The sequence below is a fragment of the Vanessa atalanta genome, chromosome 17, assembly GCF_905147765.1.
Source record: "Vanessa atalanta chromosome 17, ilVanAtal1.2, whole genome shotgun sequence".
In the NCBI taxonomy this organism is placed as follows: domain Eukaryota; kingdom Metazoa; phylum Arthropoda; class Insecta; order Lepidoptera; family Nymphalidae; genus Vanessa; species Vanessa atalanta.
This window is the reverse complement of record NC_061887.1, coordinates 9,470,377-9,495,774: the sequence shown is the minus strand read 5'-3', so window position 1 is coordinate 9,495,774 and position 25,398 is coordinate 9,470,377. Positions and strand designations below refer to the sequence as shown.

Genomic DNA, 25,398 nt, shown 5'->3' with positions numbered 1-25,398 from the left:
AACAAAATATATATTTATTAATAAATTAAAATTTAAAACAATACATCATAATTTCTTCATGAATTTATATTTGACCTTTCAGTAAGTATCTACGTTATGACCTTTAGAAAATTAATGCTGAATTTAGTGACAGTGCTGAATAACGTCAATAATATGTCATAAGTATTTTTTCTTTGCAAATAATCGAAGTCAAACTTCATTGAATTTATGTAGGAAAAAAATAGAAAATATTTCACTGTGTGACGTTTCAAAAGATTGTAATAGAATTTAACTCTTATTCCGAGTTTAATTTATCTTTTTAACATCGTGAGGATACCTGCATGTGTCTAATTTCAGCGAAATTCTGCCATATGTGAATGCACCAACCCGAATTGGAGCAGTGTGGTTGAATATGCTCTTAACCTTTGCCTCAAAGGGAGAAGAGGCTTTAGCACAGCTGTGGGAAATTTACAGGCTGAACATGTGCTTTTTAGGGTTCCGTAGCCAAATAGCAACGGAACCCTTATAGATTCGTCATGTCTGTATAATGTCCGTCCGTATGGCACAGCCACTTTTTCCGAAACTATAAGAATTCTACTGTTGAAACTTTGTATTCTGTGAACCGCATTAAGATTTTTACACAAAAATAGAAAAAAAAAACAATAAATTTTGGGGGCTCCTCATACTTAGAACTGAAACTCAAAAATTTTTTTTTCATCCAGCTACACATACATCTGGGTATCTATGGATAGGTCTTCAAAAATGATATAGAGGTTTCTAAAATCTTTTTTTTTTAAACTGAAAAGTATGCGCGAGAGACACTTCCAAAGTGTTAAAATGTGTGTGTAACCTCCTCTCCCTTGACGAGAAGGTTTGGAGCATATTCCACCACGCTGCTCCAATGCGGGTTGGTTGTAATATATAATAATAATTCGAATCGGTTTTATAATAGATCATGTTTTACGCGTATATTGACGTTGCTTTATATTAATAACGATCAAATGGAACGTAATTACGAGTACACAAAATCAAAATGATTTTAAATTAGAATGATCTGTTTAACATACTAGTACAATGTTTACATAGAAAAGTTGATATAAACAAAACTTTATTTTGTACAAACAAATAAGCCTCAATTGTATTTCACCTGTTGACAGAAACCAAGTATTTATTTTCCGTTCCAATTTCGACGCCATTATGATATTGGTTCGCTCTTAGCACAGAACATTACCCACGTTCAGAAAGAAGCGACTTTACTTAAAAATTTATAGAAAAGATGTTATTCTTTTGCTTCATCTTTGAAAACTCGAGTGTACTGCAACTTTAGGGTACATTCTGAAAGTGCTCATTAAAACCGGCTTTACTGGGAAACCTTAATGATGGCATAATTTTTTTTATATTTCGTTTTAAGCCTTTGTCACTATAAATACAGGCTCAGTCTGTTATTAAACAGGTAATTGCTTGATTTTTTTTTTTTTTATTATTTGATATGAAATAAATGGAAATGTACATCTTAATTCATCGCTGTGGGCTCAATTGACGAATCGATTTAATTATAGCATTTAGAGAGCAATTAAAAAATACATACATACAATAGCAGCTTGTAAATTTCCCACTGCTGGGCTAAGGCCTCCTCTCCCTTTGAGGAGAATGTTTGGAGCATATTCCACCTCGCTGCTCCAATGCGGGTTGGTGGAATACATATGTGGCAGAATTTCGTTGAAATTAGACACATGCAGGTTTCCTCACGATTTTTTCCTTTACCGCCGAGCACGAGATGATTTTTAAACACAAATTAAGCACATAAAAATTCAGTGGTGCCTGCCTGGGTTTGAACCCTAAATCATCGGTTAAGATGCACGTGTTAGATTTTTTTCTGTATTATTTTATTATATTTTAAGGTTATAAGACAATAAAATTATATATGAAATACAAATATTTATTTAGCCATTATAATAGCTAAAGTAATCATAATAGTGTATCAATTAATAATTACAATAAAACCAATTACCTTAATCAAAATGTACTTTATTCAAGTAGGCTTATACAAGCACTTTTGAATCGTCATTTAACAAACTATTTAAAGTAAAGCTACCACTGGTTCTGAACGTAGATCCTACCAAGAAGAACCGGCAAGAAACTCAGTACTTACTCTTTTTCAATATCCAAAAATACAGTCATTTTAGCTTATTACAATTATACTAATTAGGATACTGATAATTGCAAAAACACAATTCATATATTCATCAATAATTTAACAAGCAATAACAATTATACTATATCACAAATATATATCGTACCTTAAATAATAGCACCTTGCTGGTCCAGGATCAAAGTGAAAAGTAAAAGTCGGAGTCGAAGTAGTGTGCTGTTCCGAGCTTCCATCACTTATATAAGCCTGACTACAAAACACGTGACTCACAATAATGAACAGAAAAGACAAAGTACCCTCTTTTTTAATATCAATGTTATCAACACAATTGAAAAATAACTTAAATTGAACTATTATTATTACAGAGTTAATTAAAACATACAATACATAGTGTAAGCCTTGTTTGTAATTGTCTAATTATTTTTTTATTTCTTACTTAATCTGACACACGCGTTCTAGCCACTGGGCCATTTCGGCTCACTGGGCCATCTCGGCTTGATAAAATAATTTTTTTATTTTTAATTAAAATTAAATGGTTATCAGCATATCAAAGATACTCAATATTTAAGTAAATGAGAATCATAGCGGAATTATTTACGATCACGATAAAGTCGTCCTGGCCAATTTATTTCGCAGCGTCCGATCTCAAATTAGATAATAATAAAGAACAAAAATGTTTGCTCAAACACAGGTGCAATCTCATAATCCGATCGGATAGAATTCAGGCGTACATTAACATATGAGCACCACGCACACATAAGCATGCCGTTTGCCGTTATATCACACGAGTCTTTCTTAACCCTAAGGCGCGCAATAGACACACACATACACATATACGGGGATAGAGAACGCTAGAATATAATATCTAGGTTCAATCTTATGAAGAATAGTTATTCCATAATACTCATACATTCATATCTCCTACATTTTACTTTACAATACAGTTTGCTAAGACATGAGATATGAAAATTCCTCGCTCGCGAAAATCAATAAGGCCAATAAGAGATATTTCAATATGGAAATAGATATAGATTTTTATGTACGTCTTGATGGCCTACATTCAATATTGTTGAGACTAAACAAACTTCTCACGTCAGAAAAACAACGGTTAAACGAAGATTTAACAAGCCATTATATTCCGTATATGAATGACATAAAGCTTATAATAGATAAAACTTTTTGACCTATATTGCTTTCCCACTAAAAGAATGATGTATAAAATGCAAAATTTTTTGGGACATACAAGTAATGGAATATTTCTATTTTAGGCCTTGTGCTTCATACTTGTTCCTTAAGCGTAATAAAAAATTGCTTATTTAAAAATCTAAAAAAGATATAGCCCATTTTGTTAAAAGTCTTATTGTATTAAATGTGATTTTAATTATTTTATTGTCTTGCCATTTAATTTTTTTTCTTGATTTGGATTTATGAGAAAAGGTTATTATGAAGTAGTCGATTTACTGGATCATATTGTTGGTGCAGTTGGAACAACAGAAAGTGGACTCAATCCCTAAAGGAAATTTTTGTGCACAAAATAATATAAATGTGATATGAATATAATTTAATGAAAATTAAGAAAAATCCGTTTGACAATCAAAGACCAGCTGATATTTTCCTCATTTATCAAGGCCGTATGCGAACTGTTGTGAGAGCGCCATTCTTTAGCGGCAATTATTGGCGGAGACTTTTGCTGCCAAGCGTGATAAACGCTATCATCTGAAGAGAAGGAAAGAGACGGAAGGAGGTCATTACAATGCGTCCACATAAGAGCAAAAGAGGCCTACGCCCCAAGAGCTAATACTTTTGATGATTTACTGGGTATTTCGGTGCATTTGGTACTGGTGAGTCCACGATTTCCTTATATAAGAACAGTCCCGTATAGACACTGCTACAGCGGGATGAGTCAAGAGTCCTACAAATTCAGTCTCAGGAAGCCGAGAGTACTTTATTATGTATAGAAGTGCATAGAAGTAGCTTTTATACCGATCTTAATATCCTGGCTTTGAATCTCTGGTGGGACAAATAAAAATTGAGTATTTTTATTGAGCATTGATTACACTCAATTTTTTTTTATCTATTTATTTAATCCTATGTCTGAACTATCGGATACTAAAAGTGAGGGCATAGAGAATAGAGATGATGGAAAAGTGCAGGAATACATTGAAACATTTAGGTATTTGTATTAAATACTGTCAAAAATACTTTAAAAAATCATAAACTATTTACTCTTATTTCTTCTGAAATAAACACCAACATAAAATGCTTGTCATAGTCTTTATTTCCGGTAAAGTAGTACTGTGTTTTACTTTTCTGTTTTCTACATATATATCAGTCCCCTATTGTATAAAATGTTAATCCTCTAATAAATCCTACATGAGAATTTTCTTGTAATATGGCAATCATTATTTCTCGTTGCATGGAAATTAATACCATATTCATACTGGAAGGCACTTCAGCCACCACTCCACCTTATACGACTTCATCAGACTTGCAGTTCCATCAGCATGGACAAAACAATATCTATAATGCGTCGTAAATAAATCACCTCGTTTGCATTAGATTGCGATTTAAAATATGATTTATTACATATCGAAAAGAAGAGTTCGGATTTTTCAATATAATTTTCAAACGTTTATTATCTTTTCTAAAAACAATGCTTTTGTAAAACTACGTTCTTATTCAAGTATAACTTGCCTTTAATAAAAGAACCGGCCATTTTGTACAAGCGCAATGACCTGAAAAAGCCGATGGCGGCCGCGAAGTTTTTTCAACGGCACACCGATATTACGTTTGATTCAATGCGTGCCAAAGGGTCCGAGCAAAGAGATGGAAAAATATAGAATATGGATAATTACGTTTTTTTCTATTCTTTATCGTAACCATTATAAAAATACTTTTTCGAGTAACGATTATTTGAGCGTGGTAAGAGAAAAAATTCAAGGTCGTTCTTGAAACGTTTCTTATTATAACGCTTCATTTAACTCCTGTTACTGTTTTTATAACTCTGTCATAATACCCTTAAAGATTATTTGAACCACTATATGCTACACTTCAAATATATCAAAATCAAAATGCCAAAATATTCAAACAAATATGTCTTCGTTTTGAAAGCCATAGACCGTTCCAGTTATAGCACGTAAATTTTAATGTTAGATTCAGTTCAAATGAGATGCCCGTTATATATCACATGACTTAAATTAATTTGGATCTGAATTTATTATTTCTACTGAATTTATATTTAGTAATAAATATTACGCCAGCGCGATTTATACTTCATATTTAATTAACAGAATATTTTTTTACGTATAAAATAATTGTGTTAATCGACATTATTCACAAAACATGGTCAAATTATATTTTAATAAGTGAAACTCAGTACCTTATTCCTTTATTTGTAAACCGACTTTCTTTTAAAAAGGAAATAAAAGTTGAAAAGCAAGTTCGTATTATTTCCTCGAGTTATTAATTATTTTATGGTTGAATTTCGAGAACTAAGCGAACAAATGTTAAGAAATATGTGGCATATATTGAATGACATAATATGTGTTACATATAACATATACATGATGTTTTTTTCAACGTCTTAGGCTTAATAGAAAGGATACGTTATACCGACACAACCCCGCAGCCTCTCCGATTCGTGCCGGTCATCGCAGTGGTTTTAGTGGGTAGAAATATAAACCGGTTTCACCTCCAAGAGACCGGGTATCTTTCTGAGGGTTTCCAAAAAATTTAAGCAACAAATTGAAATTCAACAAAAATGCAATATCGCAGTGATAGCAGCAGATTGTATTTTGGATCATAATGAATACTTAACAGCAATTAAGATTCTTGTGTTCGGGTTTGAAGGGTAAGTTTAATAACACAAGGAGCATAACATCTTAATTTCCAAGGTTAGTAGCACATTGGCGATGTAGGGAATGGTTAATATATCTTACGGCGGCATGCCTACTGTTAGTGGTGACCACTTAATATAAAACAATGATATGATATGATCAAGATATTAGTTTCTGTCTTATAGTTTTTTAAGCACGAAGATAGAAGATTGAATATGAACCATTAACGTATGACGTTTATGTTAAAAACCATTCAAATTCTTATAATCATTTAACTTTTCGAATATAAAGCAAAACTCATGTTGTATACTCATTCATCCAGCAAAACAAGCGAATGTTTATGGCACACAAATTTAATATTATTCGCGTATAATACAAGGTAATTTTACATTATGTCCCTTTTACACGGTTCCAATTCATTTGAGCTAATTGAACTCGAATTTTTTATTACGCTGTTGTAAACGCGCCTGACAATGACGTACATAAGAAAGGAAACATTTGATTCGTTCATTTTTACGACCGAAAATATAATTTCAATTGGAATTTCGCGCGTATTCTGTAATAGAAATATTTCTGGTGATAATTGTGGCTTTCTGAGTGTTGGTTTTAATTGATATGGCGTTAATACAATAGATTTTAACACTATCGATTACAGGTTAACGTAATTAAGTATATAATGTGAAGTATATTATATTAATATAACTATATTAAATTATAATATTTCAGTAACTATTGTATTTTATTGAGAATTAATTTTACCTAATGGAACCGAGGTTAATCAGTGGTTAAAACGCATACATCTTAAATGAGCCGATTGCGGGTCCAAGCCCAGGCAAGTACATCGTCATTTACACACACATTTTCATGTGCTTTAATTGTGATAATTTTTCATATTATTCGCGGTGGTGTGAGGAAACATTGTGAGCAAACCTGCATGTTCGATGAAGTTCTGCTAAATGTGTATCCAAAAAATTATCTTTTTAAGTTACATTTTTTGCTTTTTTAATGGAATAACATTTAATCATTTTAAATCGTGGATTGTTCTGTTTGTCGGTCTGATGGCAAGCTTATAAGCAGTAGAACTGCCATCCTAGGTTCAACCCCAAAATAGGCTGAAAAAAACTAATGAGTTTTATAGCCAAAAAATTGTCTGCCGCCCGATGCTTGGATGTTGAAAATGCTAACGTGGCAATGCTATGGCATTCCAATTATCTGTTGTGTATAATGTGTACACCTGAATTTTCACAGAAACTAAATGAGAATTAAGAGCCGAGATGGCCCAGTGGTTAGAACGCGTGCATCTTAACCGATGATTTCGGGTTCAAACCTAGGCAAGGACCACTGAATTTTCATGTGCTTAATTTGTGTTTATAATTCATCTCGTGCTCGGTGGTGAAGGAAAACATCGTGAGGAAACCTGCATGTGTCTAATTTCAACGAAATTCTGCCATATGTTTATTCCACTCCGTATTGGAGCAGTATGGTGGAATATGCTCCAAAACCTTCTCCTCAAAGGGAGAGGAGGCATTAGCAGTGGGAAATTTACAGGCTGTTAATGTAATGTTATGTAAATGAGCATTATTATTCAACGTGTTGGAAATATAATCAATCATTTAAGAAAATACCATAAAAAGGACGAGGTTCTAATTAATTATCTGAATTCAGATACTTGTATGTATGTCCTCAAGTTTTTGCGTTGGGCTCACTTCAGCTCCAAGGCGATCCGATCTTATTAGTATTGGACATAATTAAGTTTTTGTTTGAAGTATACATTCACGTTTTTATTATAAAAACAAATTAACATAAATACATGTAGTATTTGTGTACATTTGTATATATACTGTATTATATCTTATTTTATTTAATTATTAGGGAAAATCTTAATAGAGATAACTTATTTTTTGTTCTCGCTGGTAAAACGCGTTACGTGTTTTCCCCACGTGGAAGTAGGGGGGTTGGGGTATGCGGGACTCGCCGGTGCCCAGGACACCAAGTGCGCCCCGGGACACTAGAATATCCACTAAAAAACTAGCGGTACCTTCATCGTCTCGTTGGCGAGCGCCACAGAATCGCTTTCACATGCTACCGTGACGGCTTGAAGGTCGGCCCAGCCTCCTATTCCAAGGGGGGATTCCCTGGGTACTGAGAACCCACCTAATCCCTGCGGTGCCTATTGAGGCGGGAGGAGAAGGTGTGCGTAGCGCCTTTTCCTCCTTTCGGCCGTCTTCGGCGGAGCGGATCTGCAGCAGCATTCTCCTCCCACTCTGACATGATGTTTTCGCAGGACGAACGCATCTCTACCGAGCATTTCATTGATAATACTTAGCAGCGAGAGGTCTCCGCCCATAGTTGCCGCTAGGGAATGCCTCTGGGGCTCGAATGCTCACACTCACTCAGGATGTAGTACGTCGTATCCACTGGCGCACCAAACTCGTGGCAGAATGGTGACACCTCCCACCGCGCTATCCGGTACTTACGAAAGCATCCATGCCTGGTAAGTACCTGCGTCATTCTGAATGTGCCGTTTTTCCTTTTGACCCAGCGACTCAAGTGGGTTCGTACCGCCTCCACTATCACCAGGCCAGCCATCGGTGACCCCAGCTCCTCTTCCCATCGGACGATCAGAGCTTGCTGGGCTAGAGCCCTGACACGCCCGACCTCCGCAAAACTTGGACGGACGCCGCGATTTCACGCCTCGACATGGAACCGGTTACTCGAGATACCTACATCAGGTGATAATTGAAACCGTTTCTATAATTCGATCAATCAAACCAATTGTTTTTATTTCGGCAACAAACTTTAGACCAATCCACTGTTAATAAAAAAAAAACCTTGTACTTTTCGCTTTTATACAAGAGCGAAAACGAATTTCTTTAACGTTTACTTAAATATATACATTTAATCTAATATGTAATTCCAAGTTCAAAAGTAATTACCTACAATACATACAATATAAAATACTTATTAAAACATATTCATGTGTGTATAGACTTACAAATTAATTATTTACGATTATTTTTAGTACAATTGACATTAAAGATCAAAGTTATATTTAAAAGTATATTTTATTAAAAAAAAAAAATTATAGTTACAAGTTGACTGGGTGACATTTTTCATTGTTTAACTTAAACTCCTATTTTGCCGTAGATTAAGGTTAAGAACAGCCTAAAAGCTTTTATTCTTACTTGCATATGGTACAACGTTAAAAGTACGATGTCGTTTTGGTAAATTTATGTATATCTTAAATGGTATACCAAAATGCTTCTCTATTTTTTCATACGATCAATATTTTAAACTTATCAATGAATAAAGAAAATAATAATATTTTTGCTATTTATATAAAAGTAAATGTTATTTTTGCTATATATATAATGCTAGTTTTATTTGTGTCTTGTCAAAATAATAAATAATTTGGAATTTAACGGGATATATGTTTCTAAATTGTAATAACATCTAATTTAATTTTCCTGGTTGAAAACGAGACGTTGTAATTATAAATTAACTTCAAACTTTTATTCTCCATTGACAGTATTGAATCTCTTAGTCAAATAATAATAATTAGTCAATAAGAAGTGAACATAAAAATTAATATTATTAATATTTTAACCTTATCTTGTATTATATACAAACAAAACAAGGGTTGGAAGATTGAAAACAAGCTTAGCCTTACAATATTTTTTTTTTCGTTAATCTGTTGAATTTATTATTTCATTAAAAAAATAGCAATAGTGCAAATGAAAGTGTCATGAAATTGGATAATATTAAAATTAAATTATTACAAATTTAAAATAAGAACACAAATTTTAATCGTTATTACAACATTTATTACGCTTTGATGTCAACCACATCCAATCGGAAAACTTTACAAGCATCAAACGATCAACGTAGCAAACAAAATCATCCTCGGTGACATCACTGATGTATGCGACTCGACGACAAACAATTCATTCGAGTCAACGTAAGCACCGAATCAACGCGTTATTACTTCTTTGAGCCAGTCACGCCCTGCTCCATTAAAATCACACGACCTACAAGTGTGGGGCCAAGCGAACAATGAAAAATTTCGCGGCGAGCACACAAGTTGAAAAAATACCTACCAAATAGAATACCAGCCAGCCGCCTCAGTTCCGTTACGCTATAAAAACCTACCCGAGCAAACTCCGTAATTCCGCTTCGTCCCAACCGATATAAAATATGAAACACTGAGCGAAATTCGCCCCGGCTCCCCCGAGCGCGTCGTGGATACTCGGCTGGACTCGGCTGACTTCGTAGCGCCGTAGCGGCAGTTACGTAGCCGTCGCCGCGAGTCTGCTACGCTGATATTGTTCCCGTTTCATCGAAAACCGGCCAATATAACTCGGTGATTGTGATTATTTTGATTTGTGATTGAAATATAGTGTGAGACGATATTTATATGTGAGGTACTAGAATAATGTGCAGTGGCAGTGTGCGCAAGGATTTCGCTGATTGGCCCGTTTGATGGTGCGGAAAAATGGTAAAATCTATTTACATTTCGATCATAGCGTGATTAATTGTTAATTGGCGTAGTTTAATAATCCTAACGATGTAACAAAAATGTTCCCCTCTCTAGAGTAATTTAATTGGCATATTATGAAAATAAAATAAAGAGTTCACGCAATGCAGAAACTAAGACAATCAGCTGCTTTTGAAGTTATTAGCTAATCTTGCGTGTACAATTCTCTATTTCATTCGATAGAACCTGGTGATTATGATTAATAGTTTTAGTATATTTTGACGAACAAAAACAAAATTAACATATAATATATGATAATAGTGAACTGCTTGATAATTATTTATTATTTTATTCAAGGTTAATTTTTTCTCTACTCGCACTATTCCTCAGCCAAACAGCATTAAATACATTAAAAATTAATGCTACTTTCTTAATTATTTTCAGCGAAAAATAATTAATTTCTTTAATAGGTGTCACGCGATTCATCAAACCAAAAGCATCCCCAACGTAAGAATAACGAAAGATCCTCAAGAAAAAACTTAATACGTTATTATAAGGACAGTCGTGAATAAATTACACTGCTCGCCTCATAAAACAGTAAATATAAAAAAAATATATAGGGGGTATATCTTGCCTGACATACCGTTAAACGTTATTTGAATATAAATTCGTTTTACGGAACAAATGACGCTCTGGTATGTAGTTTGTAATAACTTTTACTTACACTTCAGGCCAATTTAAGTTAGAATGCTGTTTTAGACGTCAAAGTAAACTTAAATTACCGTACACTTTGAACACGAAAAACTAATTTCGTTTCATTGTAGCGAGGGTTCTGGTATTAATATGACAATGGAATAAAAAAATTGGATGCCTTTTTTTTCGCCTGACTGTGGAAAGATAGTTTTTTTCTTTCTTTCGACGATTTCCCAAATAAAGGGAACGCAAATTTCATGACCTTGACGTTTCGTTGTTGGCAATTAAATTGATATCAAATATCCTTGTTAGGATTCCGTGATCGATGAAATAATAACGATTTTAGTTGTGTTATTGTTTTGAATGTATTTCACTGCAAGGTTACTTCCTAAGGAAAAATACATCAAGCTTTATTCAGCTCTATATTTTAATTGATACGTGTCGATGGAAGGGCTTTGTGCAAGCCCTTTTTGGTAGGTACAGCCCACTCATCAGGTATACTACCTCCAAACAGCAATATTTAGAACTTTTGTGTTCGATTTTTGAGCCAGTGTCTACAGGAACAAGGGACATAATATTAATTCCGAAGGTCGGCGATGGCGATGTAAGGAATGGTTAATGTTTCTTACGGCGCCAATGTCTATGGGCGGTGGTGACTAGTTAACATCAGGTGGCCCATTTTTCCGTCCGCCTACCTGTTACATAAAAAATATATATTCAAACTATCATACGATGTTAAATCAATTGATAAATAAATAATTAACATAACGATAGCTTATTTCCCATGTTTGCTTTGTCTTGGTAGATGTTCACGTGTCACGTACCGGGCTGTTACATGCTATGCGGATACATTTTTAATTGCTCGACAAGTTCTCGGAATGGAATTTGAAAATTGGCAGAATTGGAATGGAATCGTTTGAAAGCTTAGTACCATAATATCACCGCGTATCGTTTATTGGAATGATACGAAAATCGACTGCGTAAATTGCTTTAAATTGAACCGTGTTTAAAATCGTAATTAGATCCTTAACGGAAATATACTGTAGAAATGTTTAGTCGCTATTGTTTCCTTTTATCTTTTGTCTATTACATAATAGCGATAGACAATACTTAATATTTATAGAAAATAACTGTACGTTTCCCTTTCCTAAATCAATTAATAATAAATTTATTTTAATACATAAGTATTTTTATAAGTGTACTAGTTTTTTTTTCTATATAATTAGGTTCGACATATTAATAAATAAAAAGAATATTTGACTTCGACTTTCCATAGCTAACAACTGCCACTAATTATATATTTTTAACGGAATTTCAGTGCCGTTTTTTGTATATCAATATTAATATTTATTGTATGAAAAAAAAAAGTTTCGGTGTATAATTTATTAATTTTAAACTAAACTCATTTTAATAAAGTTTTTACTTCGGAAAAAAATATGTTATTTTAATCTGTTTTTTTTTTTAATTCATAGTCAAAATTAACTAAAATTTAAAAAGTAAGTGTTTTTTTTTTTATATTTATCTAGTACAAAAAAAAAAGAAAATATCATAGTAAAACTAAGTTTTTTTTAGAACTAAGCTATTAGTTATATTACAGTTCACTTATTATTTTGAGAAGTGTTTTACTTTATCTTATTATTTCTGTATAAAAACTTTTTATATTTATTAATTTTATTTTACTACTAATTATTTAATTTTTATTTATTTTATATATTGTATAATTGTGATTTCAAGACTCCATTAAAAGCCACGGCAGTGAGTTTGGTTTAATCAACGGGCAGTTAGGTCTATCCTACCAAATTATTTATCTAGTAACCAAGTAGCACTCTATCTTCTTTGATAAATTAACAGATTCCAATTAATTAAGACACCCTATTTGTATCAATTATATATTTATTACTGTATATCTGTATGTGTGGTGCTTTGGGCTTAAGCGCCTTAATCAATCTGGAAAGCGTAACAAGGGAATGATCGAACCGTATAAAAAGGACGACTTCAATTTGTAAGATGTTTTGACATTGTATTACTATTTCAAGATTTTCACATTTATTATAATTTATAATCACAATATTCAGTCTGTGTATAAACAGAATAGTATTGTCGTTTAATGGATTGCAATTATTTTTCTTTGTTTTGATTCTTGAATTTCATTTTCACAATATGCGTAATATTTTTATTAATTTTAAAAAGCGAATATAGTTTTTTTTTATGGAAAAGTCAGTAGTAAGCGCTTGAATCACTCGTGCAATGGCAGGTCACGTGTTGAAAAGGAAAGGACCTTTTGCAGTTGATTTGCTAAACTCTTACAAATATGGAACATAGTATAATGAAAATTATTGAATGAAAATATAATAATAATAAATAAATATTGAACAACGTCACATGTATTACTCTGATCCCAATTTAAGTAGCTAAAGCACTTGTGTTATGGAAAATCAGAAATAACGACGGTACCACAACCACCCGGACCCAAGACAACATAGAAAACTAATGAACTTTTTTTACATTGACTCGGCCGGGAATCAAACCCTCCCTTAAGGTTCGATCCTCGTAGTGACGTACCCATGAAAACCGGTGTAAACACTTCTCGACCACGGAGGTCATATAATATAATATTTCAGAAAATAAAAAAGTTTCTATTAGAAACACTATCGTGTGTGAATCTTTATTGATAAATTAAAAACAGTTTTCCAGTATTGCATGAATAGGAGAACTTATCAAATGTTGTTGATATACGCTATAATAGCACTCCTATAAATTAGTCCATTTTATTGTATTGAAATATTGCGACAAAATTAGTGTAAAATCAATCTTTGCACATAAACGGCTTCGGTGGCCGTTTATTGCTTGTTAATTTAATTGATTTTTTTAATAAATATTATCGACCTCTTTGTTGTCAAGTTATATTTAATATCGGAGTTCAAAATATGTCTTAATATTTAAATGTATCGGACACGTATGTAATTTCAATATTTATTTATTGTTATAATGAAAATAAAATATATTTTGTCCTTCATCTTTATAAATATTATAAATTCTCTGTTTATCTGCGTGTCATTATGTCGCAGCCAAGGCGCTGAAATGGATATGGTGAAATTTTGTTGGAAACGAACGAAAACTAAGAAGTGCTCTCTTATGTTTGAATTCCTGATCTTCTGATCATTGATCCGTATTAATAGTTTTTATCAATGCAATAAAATATTTGTATTTACATAGTCTTGAAATACATAATCACTTACTCGTAGCTAAGGATTTTTTTTCATAAGTCAATTTTAATCACAAAATAAATCTCAATTTAACTCAGTGAATTGATAGTGTACGAAAGAGATGCACGATGACAATGACGTCTAGTAAAATCTTATTCAACGGTCGTCGTTATTGATAACAAGTTGTCTTATGCTACTTCGTTTCCGTTTTAGGTATTAGTCGTTAGGTGTTGGGCATAAAAATTCCCTTGTTTGGAGCTAAATTACATCAAATTTGCCTCGAAATAGACAGACAGTCAAGAGGTACTGTCATTTACAAATGACAAAATATTATTCCCATACGAAATAATCTACTTCACGTGTCCCCGGGGTAGTGTAAAGTGAGCGAAATCCTTATAGGCGGTCAAGATGTGTGGTGTTACATACTATAAATATCACAAGCTCCAGCCGTTACCCGCTCGCTTCGCTGGGCATTAAATAAAAAAGAGTGCAGAATCAACGGAATTCAAAAAAATAATAGCCTATATAACCATCCGCGTTGATTGGTCATCTCCTATCGATACGTTCATTAGTTTTGAAGTGATTGACGCACCAAGAAAAAAATAACACTATATAAATATATCCTTTGTATTTACCATTATACAACAGGGATGTTATTTCGTTTGACTATTAAACTGACCTTTGGAAACTTCGTTTTGCATATAAAAATGCCGCGAAAAAATTATTCGTGATAATGCAATTTCATTGGAGGACGTATTCATCAAATGTACTGTCACCGTTGGCTCATAATTTTTTTTTTTGATGAGCCAAGAGCCAATATAGCCCAGTAAGAGCCGAGATAGCCCAGTGGTTAGAACGCGTGCATCTTAACCGATGAGTTCGGGTTCAAACCCAGGCAAGCATCACTGAATTTCATGTGCTTAATTTGTGTTTATAATTCATCTCGTGCTCAGCGGTGAAGGAAAACATCGTGAGGAAACATACATGTGTCTAATTTCAACGAAATTCTGCCACATATGTATTCCACCAACCCGCATTGGAGCAGCGTGGTGGAATATGCTCCAAACCTTCTCCTCAAAGGGAGACTAGGCCATAGCCCAGCAGTAGAAAATTTACAGGCTGCTAATGTAAAAAAAACCGTCACCGTTGGCTCATAAGGTGAGCCAGAATAGTCATAGGCAAAAAGGCCGTAAAATATTTGTACCAATATTTGGGCGGTGATGGCTAGTATCTTTTATTTTGCTATCAACGATGTACCCTTTTAATTTAAGCTTTCAATATAACATTATAATACCTGTTTTGTTCACAATAAAATATTTCTTGTGCATGATTTACTGAATAAAAAATAAATGAAATTATGTAAACTGATTAATTTGTCGTTTTTTCTAGAACATGCTAGCTAATTGTTTAGTTTTTATATTGATTTAATTTTTATTTATTTGTTAAAAAATTGTTTTGGATGAGAGACTTCATAATTCGATGCAAAATTCATTTTCATATTATATAAATTAGAATGTAACTAAGTCAATCTGTCTGGGACGTTGACGTTGACGTTTTCACAGATACACCGATGTTTCAAATTTATTAAAATACGGTATGACGTTATTTTTAACCTTGAACTTTGACGGTTCAAATATTTACATGAAAAAACGGATATGAGGTGCTACAATTAAGAATATAAGATTTTATGTTGAACTAAAATACATATAAAAATAATTTAATAACATCTAATGATAAATGATACACGTTTCGTTTATTTTAAAAGTTATATAAATAAACATAATATAATACAAAACATTCGAAGAGACCTTGAGCACATAACGATACAACATACATAAGGACGCAGAAGGCATTTAATACATAAAGTTTCGGACATAATATACACACATGTTGGATTTGATAACACATTTTATATACAACTCATTTTTCTGACGTAGCGTCTTCATAACTTTTCTGATTATTCTCAACGAACTTTGTGATAAAAAAGATAAAGATATTATTTTTTTAGTGATACAAAATATCCAACAAAATTGGGTAATGTATTCTATAATCATCTATATGTTTTCTTGTGTATCGATATATATACGGTTACTGAATTGATTTCATCAAAGTGTCATTTTAAAATTAATATTTCAAAAAGATAGGCATATATCAAATGGATATGATAGGCATATATCAAATATGATATATGCCTATGAAAAGTGGCATGTCTATAGACTGGCTCACTCACCCTTCAAACCGAATCACAACAATACTACTTTTTTCTATTTGACGGTAGATGTATTATGAATAAATGGTGTATAATATTTATTTATTATATATTTTAGTTTGGCTCATGGATCATTTGTTTAGTCGTAGATTTTTTTGACATTGACATTCTTCAATGTCGTTAACCTTTTAAAAAATCGATGTCATATTATTTTTTAACATAACGGGACCTCGAAGTGGCATACCCATGACAACCGGTGTACACACTACTCGACCACAGAGGTCGTCAAATAATTTGACTGCAAAGAGATATTTGGGCTCATATGGCTTAATTGATTGTGTCATATTACCCTACTAAAAGTATTTTTTAGGATATATTTCACATTATACTATTAATAATACTTTAAAAAGGGTACACAATACTTGAACGAACTGTTATCAAATATAATTTCTTAAAAATCCGAAACGGAACATTGTATATACTTGTGTATACGTACGTACACACAATATGCTAATGCCGAATAAAAGTACGTTTTTAGGAAATTTAGTTTTTATTACAGCTTTACATATTCCTCTTTCTTAATGTGGCACAGTCAAAAATAGTTCTTATTGTTATGTTCTTGAAGATGATATTACACTGACTGTATTATTTTGCGATAAATTTACCTCACATATATAAAACCTTATTCGTATTTCAAACAAGGCTAATAAAAATAAATTAAACCGTAGGGCATTTTAAATGTTATATAACTGTTTCCAGGTGTTAAGTACATTTTTCTGTGATAATCTATGTGCTATTCCAGGCTATCTCTGTTATGTGCAAATCCACGCTTCTCTGAACCAAATTTCATTTAGACCAATTTTGAAGTGATTGAATAACAAACGTCCACTCATCCAAACTTTCCCATTAAACTATACTAATATGAATATTATGAAGAAGAAAAAATTGTCTGTTCGTATGTAAGTGGCAATCACTGGATGATCTAATTCGATTATTTTTTTCATGCTGTAAAGGTACATTATTCCTGAATTCTATAGGCTGTAGATTCTATTTATATCATATTAGTTGTCGCCCGCGGCCTCACCCGCGGTTGTTCGTCAGGTTTAAGGGCTTCTTACCAAATTTCATCAAATTCGGTTGAGTAGTTTGGCCTTGAAAAGCAACCAACAAAGTGACAGATAAGGTTTATTTAACATTTATGATATTAGTATAGATCATTTACTTTATTAATAATGGCGGGTCCCCAATAATATAATTATCTTGTAAGATCAAACATTCGTTTAATTGTGACATTTATATATATATATACAGATGGTTACAGTAGTTTTGATAATTGTGATTTTGGCTCAAAGTATTAAATGATCAAAATTACGCTTCAATCTATACTATCTTCTGTTATAATATTGTTTAATTCAGGTACGTTCCGTGCCACGCACTGATCAGTTATTCCAACGCTAAACATTAATATTTTGCATGACTGGGTTTCGGTTTAAAGGGTGAGTCAGCGCAATTACGGGCACAAGGAATATTACATCTTAGATCCCATTATTAGCTGAGCTTTGATATAGCAATGGCTTTTTTTTCACAACTAATACTTATTTCTTTGTACGGAGATATTTACTTTCATCGGATCGTTGCTAGATATATTTGAAAAAAATAAGACAACTTACAAATTTCGAAATGATTTCAATTACGATAAACTCAATTTAATATTTGGTTCAAACCCGATTTAAATCAGATAACATTTATATAATGTCAATTTGTGTTTATAATAAAACTCTTGATTTGATGTGAATGTGTTTGTAAAGTAAAAAATAGTCTATTTATAATACACAGACAATGTAATATTGATCTTCCTTAAATAATATTAATTAAATTATCATTGGTTGAAATTATAATGGAAAGCATTGTCTCTTCTGACAAAGCAAACATCTTTGACAGCTCTTTGTATAGGAAGATTGTATGACTCGTTCTGTAATTAGATTGTTGGGGTGAGTGAGCCAGTGTAACTACAGGCGTAAGGTACATAACATCTTACTTCCAAAGGTTGTAAGGCATTGTTGAAGTAAATAACGGGTTTCAGCCTCTGCCTACAAATTTTTAGAAATAATAAAATATGAGTTAGACAAATTACTTTACATTTAAAGTAATAGTAAGTTTAAGTAAAAAAAAAATATGTTCACTACGTGATGTTGAACATTTCAAAGAGTGTAGCAGCGGTTTTAATATAACGTAGCTATAGTTGAAAACTTTTGTGAATGGTACAAACCGTAGTGAAATCGTTTAAATACTTTATAAATATGAATGAATATTTTTTAAACATTTTTAGTGTTATGTCGTCGATAAATACATTTGAATTATATACATTTGATTCATATTTGGTTTAACATTTAATAAGTAATATGTATCTTTTGGATTACCGTTTATGATAAGTTGTAATATTTTATTAGTATATAGTTTCTTGATGGTGAGGTTATATGCATTGTACATGTCTGAGTATGTTATAACCACTTATCATCAGTATTATTATGTTCCGGTTTGAAGGGTGAATGTGTAAGTGTAAACCATCGGGTGGCGCATTTGCACATACGCATACCAATATTAAAAGTTAAAAAATGTTCATCAAAGTCATCGCATCTCTAAACATATTTTACGTAGGTTGCCTACTTATGCTTGAATTTTATGCCTACGTTATAAGTTTTATTTGTATTATGATTAAGGTTTGTTTTTCTTACATAGTAATTTTGAAACCATCAGACCAGTAAAAGTTGCTCTCATATCTACATATCTTCAACAGCTAGATAGATACTGGTGACCTTTAAATAGCTTAAAAGATGTTTTTTAAATAATAAAGCTAAGAATATTTTAGAGAATATTAATTTAAAAGAAACATCCATTTAGTAGCTACAAAGCTACAGAAAGACACAAGCAACGCTTAAAACACCTCTCTTTTTACGTCGAGTGCTAACAATGAAGTAAGTCAACAAGGAGGTTTATGATAAAAAAGTACTTATTTATTCTGATTCTTCCATATGAAGTTTTGCTTTGCCACAAAAATCGAGTTTGGATACAAATCACGAAAAACTCAGTCGTGCTTATTCGCTTCGAACCCGTTATCTATGTACAATATACGTGTTCTAAACCCGACCCATCTCAGATATTATATCAAGCTTATCATTTTATACGTATGTCTAAATTAAAATGAATAAAGGATATAAAAAAATATTTACTTACATTATTCGATTCCAAATGAGGTTTTATTTAACAATTAATAAAATTACCTTCTTTTGTATAAAGCGTTATTAAGCGTTGAGTACAAAATATTAACTAAATAACGAAGATTAATTTGAACCTCGGCTATTCAAGCGATCTGCTAAATTAGGAAAAAAAAATCGTTCTACCCTTCCTTGTAATATACATCTTATGATTGTAGTAATAAAGCTCAAAATATATCTGTGTAAACTACGCTTATTAATGTAAGTGGATTAATGAATGAGATAAAATTAGGTAACACTAACGACTCGTCCTGGGTTCTCTCTTGAGAATAAGTTGTTTTAAAGAAATTATAGGCAAGTACGCTAGATATGATAGTCCACAAGTGTGTTCGTAACCACGTGTGCACTTTCCAGTCCATTATTTTTATCATTAGCAGCCTGTAAATTTTCCCACTGCTGGGCTAAAGGCCTCCTCTCCCTTTGAGGAGAAGGTTTGGAGTATATTCCATCACGCTGCTCCAATGCGGGTTGGCGGAATACACATGTGGCAGAATTTCGTTTAAATTAGACACATGCAGGTTTTCTCGCGATGTTTTCCTTCACCGCCGAGCACGAGATGAATTATAAATACAAATTAAGCACATGAAAATTCAGTGGTGCCTGCCTAGGTTTGAACCCAAAATCATCGGTTAAGATGCACACGTTCTAACCACTGGGCCATCTCGGCTCTCTGGCTTTCTAGTCCAGTTTTAGTATTTCACACTTTTTAAACACACCTGAAAACCAACCCTTATAAGGCCACTAGACTAACGAGACAGAATATCAATAAAAACTTATTAACTATATTTTTAATGATAATATGTACCTACACAAATTGTATGTGTCGGTCAGAACTTAAACCAATAATCTATCCGAACGTACTGAGCTGTTTATTAAAAAATTCACCGCGATAGTCTTTTTTAAAAATGTGTTTAATGACATATATATACATCTAAAACTATTGGTGCAAGCTGTAGAAAGTAAGCGGTATTTTAAAAAATGATACATTATTAATTGTGACAACGATCAATACTATGTAATTAATAAATTGTTCGAAAAGGGATTCTTCCATTGTTTGGATAGTAAAAATGGTTATAGTCGCTAGATTATGTGATTAAATTATATGCTATTACGGACAATTCTAGAGACATTCTTATATTAACAAATACTTTTTACAAAGTTAAGCCATACCTATCATTATCATTTTCACATTTTCATTAGAGTTGACGACCCCCGTGGTCGAGTAGTGCGTACACCGGTTTTCATCGCCACTCCGAGGCCCCGATTTTAACCCGAGGTTCGATTCAGAAAAAGTTCATTAGTTTTCTATGTTGTCTTGGGTCTGGGTGTTTGTGGTACCGTCGTTACTTTTAATTATCCATAACACAAGTGCTTTAGCTACTTACATTGGGATCAGAGTAATGTATGTGATGTTGTGCAATAATAAAAAAAAAATTAGAGTTTGCTTTAGATCAAGAAATTTCACTTATACTAAATAGGCTAAATAAGTTACATGTATAGTATATTAATATTTTATATTCAGTATGCAAGTTTCATATGAATAACACTAGGCTGTCCACAAATAGTTTTATAAGAGAACTTTTATCATATAACATTTACCTATAATATATTTATTTAATCGTATTTTGTAAATAAATTACCAAAAAAACCAAACTTACCCATTACCAAATCCCTTTCACATACACTGACGTTACCCTCGCGTTCAAGGGCTCAGCAAATAAGGTGTCATATATACGTCTAGGGCTAGCGAGATTCCAATAATAACTACGGTGACCATGAGATTTTTTTTTCAATGAGACATTTCATTTTATCAAGACTTTCAGTGTCCTCGAGAAATAGCCGGATTCGTAACAACTACAAGCATCTAAGATACACCGCGATGATCTTTTAAAATTGGAAACACTTTATCTAAGACTTTCTTTAAGATTAATTGTTGCAGATAATATATTACAAGTCGTTAGTTAACTCAAGCAAGTTTTCATAAAAAGAACATTAATATAGTTTATTGTTATAATAATAATAAATTATAAATAAATATATTCGATATTACTCTTTCGATTTCTAGTCACGTCAGGTTGTGAATCTCGAAACAAAGACGGAAGATACTATTTACGAGAGAAAGAAAGAGATAGCAATCATGGAAAGTAAATTGCACGCTTGCGTGTTATCATAAAATAAAGATATCTGTAAGGAAATTTCTGGCTGTTCATAGTTATTCATCGGGCTATGATATTTACCTAGTAATATATTGAATTAAAATAATTGTATAAAATGTCCCGTTTTTTATCAATAACAATATGGTCATATTCAAAATACCCTATACGACTTGTCTGTTACCTGCGTACGTGCTATAGATTTCAGTCCCTCCTTTAATTTTGTTCGATCGATGGGGGGATGTATTATTCACAAGTGATTACTTAGAAATGCATTTGCGGTATATTTTTAAAGTTTTGTCTATGGATAGACCTATGAAATTAAATGAGATTAATCTTAAAATAATTCGAATTAACATTTGTTGTATTTCTGTTTTGTAGCTTGGATATTATATTTTGTGTTATCAAAGAATTTGTTTTATTTTTTATAAAACATGAAGCAAGCGGATTAAATTAATAACGAATTAAATTAAATCGTAAAAAAGTTAAACATAATTTATTTCTTTTACATTTTTATTAATTCACATCATCTGGCAGGCAAAAAACAAAGTAGGTATTCTTTTTGTTAATTTAAATAACAAATTAAAATATTTTTTACAGTTCTATTTTTAAAATTTGTCCCTGCTTTCGAAAAGCTCATTATTTTATCCCATAAAATAAGCCCATATTTATACAAAACTCACTTATAAATTGAACCTATATTATTATTATACCCATTACATTTAGTTCAATTTTGTGTAAATTAAAAAGTGCACGAACAAGAGCTGCAACAAAAATATACCTAGCGATACCAGCATTAAAAATAAGTGAGATGTGATTTTGGTGAGCAATATTATCTTGTCTGGAGGTAGACTTAAAGACCTTCAAGGACAAACGTTATCTAGTTGAATGCTTTCCAATTAACGGCACGCCCTCAGGGATACAAGAGATTGACTTTAGGAATAGGTCTGACGATTTTTGCTGAAAATGAAATGTTATATTAAAATAATTATGTAACTTTGTTGAATTAAATAAATATTTGAGAATATGCTGTAAAAAAATTACACCACTTTATAATATAGTTTAATACGTCAACTTTACATAGGTAAACTTTAAATACGCGAAAGGGCAAATTTATGTTCAAATCTGTTTTTAATATTAAACTTAAAAATTAAAAATAAGTGTTGTAAAATTTCTGAAGATTGGAAGGTAAAAAATTTATATTAAGTGCAAAAGTAATTACCAAAAACAATAAAATTAAAGTCATAAATATGAAAACCCTCTTAGTTGTACCTTTGCTTGCTCTTCAAAAAAAAAACAAACATAAATGTAAGTAAAATAGAATATTGGTACCAGTCACTTATTACAGTCATTCATATATATATAATTCGTTTCGGTTTGGAGGTAGTACAGTAACCTAAAACTCCTTGACATGTGGATATAAAATTTTACGTTTCGAACAAACCTCAACCCTCTTACAAATACGATAAAATATACCCTTTATATTCCATATGATATATAACTGGTACAAAACATCTGGTATTTTTTTAAACAAATAAAAAAAAATATTATGGATACACATTTAAATTTAAATTTAGAATACTTAATATTATATCAATAGTACAATATTGTAAATGATTTTCGATTTATCTTTAACGGATCTCATTCCATAATCAACAACAATATACAGTAAGTTCGATTTATCTATCAAGATTTATTGATCGCCGTTATATCGTCTCCAGACAGACTATCAAGACGAAATAGTTGCGGTACAAGAAGTTACTCATGTGTGTAAAGGTTGTCAAACTATAATGTTTTGGTTAATTTAATCCAAAATAGATTTCACGGAGCAAGTTATAATTTAATGCATATAGTGCCAGAACTTACTTAACTTACTGGGGAATGTATTAGCAATATATATTATATTAATAAATATTAATATAAATATTAATGTATCGTAATAAATATTGAAAAAACCTTTGGAATTTAACAATGGTATAGAGAGGTGTTTCTAAGGAATGAAATTATCATATATAATAATTCTTACCGATTTGACTGCCTCATCGTTCTAGAGGATGATGTGGAGATGGCTGATACCGATCCTGGATTCAAAATATATAAATCAGGCCAATAAAAATATATAATAATGTATATAAGTAAACTCTAAAACGTTCCAACAAAGGATATAAATGCATTCTAGCCTTGTACAAAGTCATAACTCAAATTCCATGTTGCAAGTTTCGAATTCTGCACCTTTGCTTTGTCTAGCAAAATATTCGATGAAATATTTTAGCGTCTTCGCACGTGAGAACAGTTGTCTAATGCAAGTTAAAGTGAACAAAGTCGTTCAAATAAATATTAATATAATGTATCGGTAGTTTATTGAATGGTATGATGTTGTAAAGTACCAATATTTGTGGATACCAGTCGCTCATCATTTAAACAAAAATTACACAATGGATACAGAAATTTACTTGGTGGTTGTGATTTGTGCAAGCCCGTCTGGTCTGAGCTCGTAGAAGATAGCGTTATTATAACTAATCTTGCGAATCAACAACTTTCCCGAATTTTTTGGATATTCTAGAATTTTCTACGTAGAACAATAGGTTGAAGTTAGAATTGTCGAACGAATTAGAAACTTATTTCTGTAAATTGAATGTTGTAACTTAAATTTTTCAAAGGATTATTTCTTAGATTTCTATCAAGGTACATATTAGGCAAGACTTCATCTGGGAGAGCGAGAGTCACGAGGGATTTTCTTTAAAGTATTTTTTTTACCAGAGACTACTTTATATTAAGATTGGCGTTTAATCCATCGTTTTCTTTCAATACAACATTATTTCTTATGGCATTAGTAGGCAATGCGGGTAAATTGACCAACTGATGGTATGTGGTCACCACGGACTTTGACATCGTATGAAATTTTAACCATTTCTTACATAACTAACACGTCACCAACCTTGGGAGCTAAAATGTTATGTCACCTTGTGCGTTTAGTTACCACATACCCCTCTAATTGAAAAGGCTTTAGAGCACCAATAGACGTAGCTATGTTTTATTTCCTCATAATGGTTTCTTCAACACCGAGCAGAACTTGAATTATAAGCACAAATTAAGCAACTAAATATTCAGTGGTTCTTGATAAGATTTGAACCCACGTTCATTGGGTAACGATTCTAGTGTTCTAACTACTGCGCAATCTCTGCCATTACCATAATACGCTATTACCCCAAAAACAAGTATAACGAGAATCAGTTAAGAAAGTCACCCTCAGTATAAAATTAAGCTGCATCGCAATGCTTAAGGCTTGAACTAAAAAGAAATGAGCTTGGAAGGTTTCCAATAGTAGGTTTGTAAGATGATATCAAGGGCTCGAGTTTGCCAACAGAAGCAAAACGACTTAATATAGTAGTTGATAAATTGATGATGGTTGAAACGTGAT

General features: G+C 32.1%; 1 protein-coding gene across 1 annotated transcript in view; it reads left to right on the top strand.

Moving 5' to 3' along the window:
• The first annotated feature begins 10,272 nt into the window (after positions 1–10,272).
• The window catches only part of LOC125070268 (hemicentin-2-like), a 327,281-nt gene continuing 312,155 nt past the window's right edge, over positions 10,273–25,398 (top strand). Inside the window, exon 1 of the mRNA XM_047680061.1 lies at positions 10,273–10,462. Coding sequence (XP_047536017.1) covers positions 10,460–10,462 — 3 coding nt within the window. The 5' untranslated portion in view covers positions 10,273–10,459. The remainder of the gene's footprint in view (positions 10,463–25,398) is intronic.